General features: G+C 58.7%; 1 protein-coding gene across 1 annotated transcript in view; it reads right to left on the bottom strand.

Moving 5' to 3' along the window:
- The window catches only part of LOC103923480 (transducin-like enhancer protein 2), a 17,797-nt gene that overhangs the window by 1,598 nt on the left and 7,089 nt on the right, over positions 1-9,110 (bottom strand). Inside the window, exons 7-13 of the mRNA XM_009331841.1 lie at positions 5,756-5,857; positions 5,399-5,443; positions 3,934-4,074; positions 2,685-2,826; positions 1,308-1,468; positions 821-897; positions 220-469 (exon numbers count right to left, since the gene is read on the bottom strand). Coding sequence (XP_009330116.1) covers positions 220-469; positions 821-897; positions 1,308-1,468; positions 2,685-2,826; positions 3,934-4,074; positions 5,399-5,443; positions 5,756-5,857 — 918 coding nt within the window. The remainder of the gene's footprint in view (positions 1-219; positions 470-820; positions 898-1,307; positions 1,469-2,684; positions 2,827-3,933; positions 4,075-5,398; positions 5,444-5,755; positions 5,858-9,110) is intronic.

Genomic DNA, 9,110 nt, shown 5'->3' with positions numbered 1-9,110 from the left:
AGCATGGAGCCACCAGCCCTCCCCAGCAGCCCCACACCACCCCCACTTAGAAACGCACACGGAGACTCTCCTCAGTGCGCATCATTGCTTTCAGATGCCCCCTGCACCCCTGAGGTCCCCGATGGGGACCCCAGACCCCCTCTTCACCATAGTGTGGTGGCACAGTGCAGGGCAACAGGGAAACAAGCTGTGCCAGGGCGGCGGCGCACCCCTCCTTACCAAGCAGTCCAGCTGAGCCACGGCTGTCTTGGTGCCTGGCTGCCCCACATCCCACACCTTCACACAGCCCTTGCCCCCAGTGTAGACGTGTCGCGTGGAGTTGCTGATGGTGACAGCGCAGACCACCTCACCGTGGGTCAGGGTGTGGAGCTGCCGCGCGTGGCGGGGGATGCCAGAGCCGATGAGGGCATCAGGTGGGAAAGGCACCGGCTGCATCTGCCCGTCGGCGCTGACGTGGAAGGAGTAGGCACTGGAAGGGAGCAGAAGAGAGGACTGAACAATCCCTGTGTGATGCCTGAGTGCAGGAGCAAACCTCTCCCATTAGCCACGCTCGAGCCAGGTGGAAGGTGTCCGGTGCACTCTGGCTAATGAGGGATATAATTAACCAGCTCCTTGTTACCACCAGCTGCCTGGAACAAAATGACAGCATTGGACTCAGAAGTGGAAAGAAACTCCAGCAAGGCCCCGCCCTGCCCTACACCTGCTGGGTGTAGAAATGAGCCATGGACAAGGAGATCTCCCCCTGCGCCCACCCCATGCTGCCCGGCTCAGCCCCTTGCTGCCCACCTTCGCTGCAGCCCCTGCGTGCGGTCACACTTACGGTTTCCCTCCAGGGATGGTGGAGAGTGAAGATGAGATGGTAGAAGCCCTCAGGTGAGGGTGCGACTCAAAAGCCACCTGCACAAAGCAAAGGGCACATGATGAGTGAAGTGCCAAACCCCCAGGAGGGGACACAAAGGCTGGGCTCATGCCTTTTCCCGCATGCCCTGGGACAGGGCCAGCCCGGCTCTGCACAAGGTCCCTGCTTGCTGCTTCCTCCACATGCAAGTGACAAAGGCCAAAACGGGCTCCCAAAGACACAGCTATACACCAGTGGGTGCTTCTCTGTGAGCTCTGCAGCCTCCACTGGCCCCACAACCCAGACACCTCCAGAAAGGGGTCCCTCCTGTGGCTGCACCCTCCTGGCTTGAGCTCATTGCAGCAGTGCAGATACTGCACATCAGGGACAGTGCATGCCCAGGACAGCAGGGGACAGGAGGCAAAGCCAACACATGCCAGCAGATTGGGCCCATCCCTTGGTGACTTACCATCGGGGACCGGCCATACATTACGGCGCTGCTGACCTGCGGTGAGAGGTGGATGCCCATGTACATGCTGGGGGCTGGGAGCTCCCCACTGAGGGTGGCATGAGGCACCATTCCAAAGGAGGACGTGTAGGGGCTGGACATGCTCAGCGGGCTGCGGAGAGCTGCACGAGGAAAGACACCCTCATTGGCCCTGGCCGACAGGTGTGAGCGAGCATCACCTGAGGGAAAGGGGCATCTGGCAGAAGCCAGGCAACAAGAGGCAGCATCAGCTCTGCACTGGGCCCAGCCAAGCCTGGCATGAACCAGTGGATCAGGAGGAGGGCAGGCAGGTTATGGATCGAGAGCCAAAGATTGCTGTGGATCCAGCACAGGAGATCAAATGGCTCCGTCCCTCCAAAGGATGCACCACGGACCAGCCGCTAACCCACAGCAACCCTCATCTCTGCTGCCAACGCCTTTTCAGTCTTGGCCAGGCCAAATTACTTGCAGTTGATGGCTAAGTGGCTCTACCTCCAGGGTTTTGATGGTTTATTGAAATCGATTCCAATTCAATTTTTGCTAAACCACTGTAATTTTCTAGCCAGGCAAGGGTTGGGTTTAACTTCTCCAGTCCTGGCTCTACTTCTCCCCTAGGCTAGCTGTCCTCCTCCCATCACCTTCTGGTCCCTTTGGCTAGACAGTGGCCAAGCTGTTCCAGAGACCTCTTCCCAAGGCTTCCCTAAATGTCTTCAAGGAAACTGAGGCAGGAAAAGGGGGCATGACCAGTTCACCATCAGCCACCACAGAGGTCACTACTGTGCACTCACCCCCCTTCCCCTATGCTTTCAGAAGAAGGTGGTAGCCATTGACAGGGGCTCCTGGGTCAGCTGGATCTCACCCAGGGTCTCTGCAGCACCCAGCACATGCAGACCCTCACCCCTATGGAGATCCTCAGCTGCACAGGGAGACCAGCCATGTCCTGGCCTCCTGCATCCCTGTGTCCCTGTGGTGGCACTCGGCCAACCCTCCTACCCCAGCAGCCAAGCCCTGAACCATGTGGCTTCACACAGCAACACTAAAATAACAACTTGTCAGAGAAAAACTACCATCTCCAGACAAAACACCTGCCCCACCCCAAACACCCATAGCAAAGAGCTCCACACATTGACACACCACTTCCAGTGGGTCTGAGCCTGCCAGGAAAGTGTTGGCAGTCAGGTATGTGGTAATTGCACATAGGTGCACACGTTGGCCGTGGTCAACATGTTTGATTACGTGGAGCAAAACGGACGCCCCGGCTCTGCTGACAGGAGAGAGCATTCTGCCTCCCCTCACCCCAGCCCCACGGCACCATCCGCAGCAGAGCACGACACCCCCCCACCATCCCCGAACACTCACTGATGGTGTCGGTGGCAGGTGCCTTGGCAGGGGGCTGCCGGAGCAGGGTGGCCGAGCTGGGCCCAGGGCCGGGTGTGAGGGAGTCACGGGGCGGCGAAGAAGCGGAGGGCTTGGAGATGGGAGCACTGGCTGGAGGGTCAGTCTGCACGGCAGAGGGAAGAGCAGCCTCAGCGGCAGGACCACGGCCTGGGAGAGCGATCCCCAGTGCCGCAGGCCCGCCAACAGCCTCGAACCATCCAGGACAGGAGGGGGGCACCAAGAGGCACCGCTCCCAGACAGAGCTGGACAGGGACTCGGCCGTCCTGGGCCCGAACCGTGCTCCTTTCCTCCTTTGCCCCTCACACCCTTCCCACAGCGTGGAAGGAGCCACATGTCTCCACTCCCCTCCCCGGGTGCAAATGCCCAATGCAAGCCCTGCATCACTCCAAACTGCCACAATCCTCCACCCCTGCAGCACCCTGCCACTGGCACAAGGCCCCGTGGGGCCATCACACAGAGATTTGCTGCTCCCTTGTGTGAAATCCCTCTTGTGCGGGGGGCACCCCCGTCCCCAGCCTGTGCGGAGCAGGACCAGGAGGATGCCTGGGATGAACGTCAATCCCCACAGCTGTTTCATTCTTTTTTCTTGCCTCTCCTATTTCTTCCTCTTTTTCTGCCTGGGGATTTTGTCGACACCAGCAAAGGAAAAAAAATTAATAACAGAGAAAAGCTACATGCTGCGCTGGCAGATTGCTCAGGGCGCTTTGTCTGCTCTAATCCGATTGTGCTGGGGAGCCACCGCTTGTTGCTCCCTGCGGCACCCAGCCGGCTCCTGACCCCAGGATGGCGGGGATGCATCGCTTCAGTCCCTGCGGTGGCTGGGAGGGCCAAGGAGTGGTAGAAACGTCCCTTCCCCTTCCTGCATGCTGATGTTTCAATCTGAGCATTGGGCTGGTGCTTGGCAAGGAGGAGGGGGGAAAAAAAAAAAGAAAAATTGATTTCTATGAGCAGCTCTGGGTAATCCTGCAGGCAGGCAGATGGAAAATACCTGCAGAGCCAGGCCTCTGCCTAGCAGATGATTAGCCTCCCTCCGAGGGCATGGACCTCTGCTCCCAGTGTTGGGGAGTCCAGCGGTGGGTACCAAACACTCAGCACTGGCATCTCCTTGCCCACCTTTGGGCGGCAGTAGACAGGCCACAGAGAAATCCGGGGCCACGTCCCCGGCCCCACTGCCCACCCACGGCCCCGGGCTGCCCACGCGCCTCCCTACCAGACTCTGGTCCTTCGGCTTGAGGGGCGTCGTGCTCCGGCTAGAGTTGATGGAGGCAGGGCTCTCAGTCATCTCCCGGCGGGCTGGCGGGAGCCGGCTGCTGGGTGCGCGGCCGGGGCTGCTGGGCTCCGAGGGGGGGTCCTGGGGGCAAAAGAGGTCTCTCAGGAGTGGGAACCCCAGTCCCTCTGTGCAGGAGGGCAGGCACGACAGGGGCCCCAGAGAGCCACCCCCGGGCCTGGAGCCCAGCAGGGACCATCAAGCCTCCATCTGCTCCCCCCTGCCTGCTGCACAAGCTGCTCATCCAGCCACTCGCTGTCCCATGTCTGCCTGAGCAGCATTAACAAGGAGCATCCGCTTAGAGGCCTCAGCCCTGCTCCACAGTCCCCTGAATGAGAAACCTCCTTGATTTTTCTCTTTGAACAAAATTAGAGGTGACAGCAGATTCAGAGGACACTGGTGGCCACGGATGCCTTCACAACTAGGGATGGCGACCAGCACACCCAAGGAACTGAGAAAGAGCCTCTTGGCAGCCCCTTGACAGCATTTCAGAGCCAAGGCCACCCATCAGCTCTTGCACTCCTATAACCATTCAATTAGGGCTGCGATTTTTATCACCGTAATTACACCGACAGCAATTTTTATAAGTGTCTTTTTCTGCAGAAATCCCTGCTGATGTTCCTTTCAGGGCTTGTATTTTCTTGGGAAGTGGCAGGAGGAAAAAAAAAAAAAAATCACGTGTGTTGTCCCTCCCCCCAGTCTTCCAGGGGAGGAAAAGGGATGTCCCCAAAAACACCATCTCTGCCAAGAATAGCTGGGGCTGGGATAAAGTACTGTTGTATCTGCCTTGGTGGTCAGGGAAGGTTGTACCAGAAGTGCCTGGCAGTTTGGTTGCAAGAGACTGAAATTCAGTGTACCTCCTGCACTGAGGCACGGACACAGGCTCAGTGTCTTAAAGTCAAGGCTGCTCTAAGGCCAGGCACCATATGTGACTGCCCGGATGGGGGCTGGCAGGGCCGGGCTGCATCGGGGGTGCACTGTTGAGCTCTCCTGCCAAAAGCAGCACAGCAGGTCTGCCTGCTCCTGCCACCTCCACATGTGTGAGCTGCCAGCAGCAAGCCCAGCTCTCTGTGGCTCTCATCCCAGCTTATCAGCCTCCCCATATGGGATGCTACAGGAGAGGGGCTGAAACGGGATTGTGAAGCAGAGCCAAGTCTATGGCTGGCAAAGCTGAGCCCTGGCTGGTACAGCCTCCAACATGGAGCATAGAGTCGGAGTCAGCCTTGGCTGGCATGAACACATCAGGGCAGGGCTGGCACATGTCCTGGCTGGCCGCTCCTGCCCAGCAGCAATGAGCCGGAGCCTAACAAACCCCAAAGCTCGAGAACCAGGGTCCTAAACCTGATGACTACAGCTTGAGCTGGATACCCTGCAAGGCTTCAGTATGCCCTTAAAGGTGTGGGCTTACCTCATCCACCACAAGGTTGTAGTCGCTCTTGTCCCCATCGCTATCCTGCAAGGGGGAAGAAACCCAGAAAGGCTCAGTCAGGAGTAGGAGAGGCTGGACCAAGCTCTGGGCTCTGCCCCACAGGACCCCAGGCAGCAGAGAGACCCCATTTTCTCCTGCACATCACTTCTCATGGACCACCACCATGCCCTGCAGGCAGCGACTCAACCCTCTCGCTGAGGGGCCTCCCCAGAGCTCTACATTTTGTTCATTTCTTTTCGCAGGATTACAGCCCTCTGCAGCCAGGGCAGGCACAGACACAGGACACCTCCAGGGCCTGGGCCCGTCTCCCACGGCCACACTCTTTGGTGCACTCACATAATGCCCAGGCAGGTCCTTCTCCTCCCGCTTCCGCTTCAGCCCCGTGCCTCCTGTCCGCTCCTCATCCTGCAGGCTCTCGGGAGGGGAAGTAGAAATGCTCTGAGCCAGAGAGGGGGAGAGTAACGCATGTGAGCCGACAGGAGAGCAGACAGCCCGCAAAGCCCTGCCAGCCACGTTTCTTCTCTGGAAGAGACCCCCCAGTGCTGCTGGCTGCACCCAGCTGGTGTCCAGCATCCAACCAGCTATCTGTGCAACCTTGTGCCACAGCTGGTTTGGGGGGCAGGGGTCCCCTTCCCCCACCAAGCAGGTGTCAGGGCTAAAGGGGGAGGCACTACTCTCCCCTTCTGCACAGATAATTGTGGCATCCCTTTACTGGCATCCCATGCACCCTTGGTCAAGAGTCCTCTAAGATCCAAATGTACCTGGGGGCAGAGATGGGGCTTGGTCTGGCACTTTAAGCAAGGCTGGGGAAGATGTTTCCAGACCCCTGAGTTCTAGCCCAAATTCATCCATTCAGCTCTGACAGGGCAGAGAGAAGGGAAGCAGGATGGGGACCATCCCTGGGGGTTGGCTGCCCACAGTCTCCTGGCGTGGGCAGAAGGCAGATGCATTTTTAGGGTGCTCAGAGACTCACCCACATGCAGCCCCAACACGCCATCACCTCCCTTTCCCAGCTTGGCCCCAGAACAACTCCAAAGTGAGCTGCCCTCACCCCTTCCCCTGCGCACCCCTCACCTCTCAAACTGGGCCAGGCCCCATGCCCCAGCCCCTCCCCAGGGAGAGCACAGCTGGTCCTTCAGCCCATCATGGCCTCCACCCCAGCAAAGCATCTCCCTGGCTGGTGGGCAGGAGGAAGAGGGAGAGAACAAAGCCCTGCCCAAAACCCGAAAGCCACAGGCTCCCCTTCCTTGCCAGAGCAGAGGGGTAGGCAACAGGGCAAGGGGGCAACAGCCCCAGCTGGCAGATGAGCCCTGCTGTGACAGGGATGGGGGAAGATGAGGAGTTGCAGCCATGCCCTGGCCTGGCCACTGGCATGCAGGGCTGTGTGAAGCCAGGAGCTGAGTGAGGCAGCATCCCCAGCGCGGCTGGAGAGCAGATCCGCCCCTTCGGGAGATAACAAGGCATGGCAGAGTGGAAAATCCCCATCTGAGACGTGTTTACTTCACCTTAACCCTGCCGCTGCAGGGGCCAGCGGGCTGGGAAGCAGGATGGGGCCGAGCAGGACAAACGCCCCTTCCCTGAGATGCTGCCAGCAGCTGCAGGGGTGTCTCAAATCCCCTTCTGTCCCCCATGCTCACTGCTCGGAGGATGATAATGCAATCAAGTGGTGCCTGCCCACCCGCAGCCCCCTGGCTCTCATGCAAACCAGAGAAACACCAAGCTGACACTGGTTACCGGAGAGGCTGCCCTCCAGCCGGGGTGCTTGGGCCAGGGCAGTTTCTGGGGCACGGCTCCCCGACCTTCCCAGGACTGCTCTGCAGAGCTGTTTGTGCCAGGGCTCAGGGAGAAAATGCCCCATCCCAGGGCTCTCACATGGTCGATTGTTTCCAGCACAGCAGGATTAAGAGCCTCGACACATACAACCATGGAGCAGAAAGGATGCTCCCTGTCCCCTGGGTGATATCTGGAGGAGGTACCCAGGTATACATGGGATCACAGGGGTGATCCATCCTGCACAATATAGCTACCATCTCTCCCTCCTCCTCTCCCACCTGACTGCAAGCCTATGAAGATCAATGCCAATTGCTCCCCAATGGAGGGGCTCATTAACCCTTCCTTCCCCTGCCTGTACCAGGAGCTGGAGCTCTGGCTTACTGCAGCCACGGAGCCTGGGAAGGGAGTCACAAACCTGGGAATCATGATACGCTGGGGGGGTATCTTAAAAGGGAGGGTGCAGCCAAGGGTTGCAGAGGGGCTGGCAGCACTGGGCTTAGGCAAGGAGATCTGTTCAGCCTGTTTCCTAAACTGGAAACTCCTTGAAAAGGATAGAGCTGGTTATTTCGGGAGCAGCCCTCGACCTTCAGATCCTTGCATCAGCAAAGACTGAATTGAGGTGGCCCAGAACCTTCCGCTACAAAACCCTGATGCAAACACAGCCCATCCAAGCCAGCAAAGCAAAGGGAACGGAGGCTACAATAAGCAGAGCCTCTTTGTCTTATATTCTCTGCTCAGATGTTCTCCTGGACTCCCCTACAACCTTATGCACACATATTCGCCACTTGACTGCTCCCACCCTCCATACTGCAGCTGGATTTACTCTCCAGCCTGCAGCACCATGGAGTTCAAACACGGCTCTGTTCCACCCTAGACATAGCTGCATTTCAGCACTGCCTCCACCATGCATGTGTCAGTGGAGCAGATGTCAGCTTAGGTGCAGGAGCAGGTCTGGAGCCTGTGCATTCACACCCCTGGGGCTCAAGCTGGGTTTGCACGTGCAGTGCTGTTCGCCAGAGGGACTGGGCTGCCCCAGGAGCCAGGGCAGAAGTGCTGGGCCCTGCTGAGGGGCGACAGCAGAAGGGCTGGATGCTTTGCCCTGGATAAACAAGGGTGGGAATGCACAGCTGGACGTGGGTCAAGGCCCCCTTCATTAGGCTGGCCTGGAAGGACGCTCTTTGGGGAAATCAGCTCCACTGAGAAATAGGGATGACTCCAAAATTCCTCAGATCCAGAGACTTGGCCCAGCCTCGTGAGGACACCTGCACTGCCTGTGGGAAAGGGCAGAGCTGCCCCAAGCTTCGTGGCTTGCCCTTACCTTCTTGCCATGCTGAGCCCTTGCAAAATCAGTACCCAGGGGAAGGCCAGTCCTGGGAGGCTTTCACCCTAGTCACCTTGTGTGCAAACACAGAAAGCCTTGAAAGGTGACTCACTGTGGCAGGGGGAGATGTCTCCTGTCCTTATCCACCAAGCTGGGGAGGGAAGGGGAGGAAAGGAGCCCACACATAGGGAGAAATGTGTGGGAGACCCAGAGCCCACAGCAGAAGGAGAGCAGGGTGCCTGGGCTGTGGTGTACAAGGGAACAACATGGACCTGCTCTGCCCACAGAGCTGCCTCCCCTCCCCAAGAAGCCCCGCACCCCAACCTGGCCCCACGTGCGAACGAAACCCCAGTACCTGCTGCTGCCTCCCCTTGTGCTGGAGCGCAGCCTCGCAGGCTGCCACCAGACAGAGGACAGCTTGGCTACCTTTGGGCTGTTTGCTTTGAAAAGGTCAGGAAACAAAACATTCCTGGAAATCCTACTGCGAGTGCTTGCCAAGGGAGCTGGCTGCAGCGCCTGCAGAAGACACAGCCCCTGTGCCTGCCTGCGCTGCCAGCCCCAGCTCTGAACATCAGGCTGCCCCAAAGCTAAGCCCAC

The sequence above is a fragment of the Pygoscelis adeliae genome, unplaced genomic scaffold, assembly GCF_000699105.1.
Source record: "Pygoscelis adeliae isolate BGI_AS28 unplaced genomic scaffold, ASM69910v1 Scaffold239, whole genome shotgun sequence".
Lineage (NCBI taxonomy): Eukaryota > Metazoa > Chordata > Aves > Sphenisciformes > Spheniscidae > Pygoscelis > Pygoscelis adeliae.
Note: the sequence above shows the minus strand (reverse complement) of the source record. Positions and strands in the feature narration are given on the sequence as shown.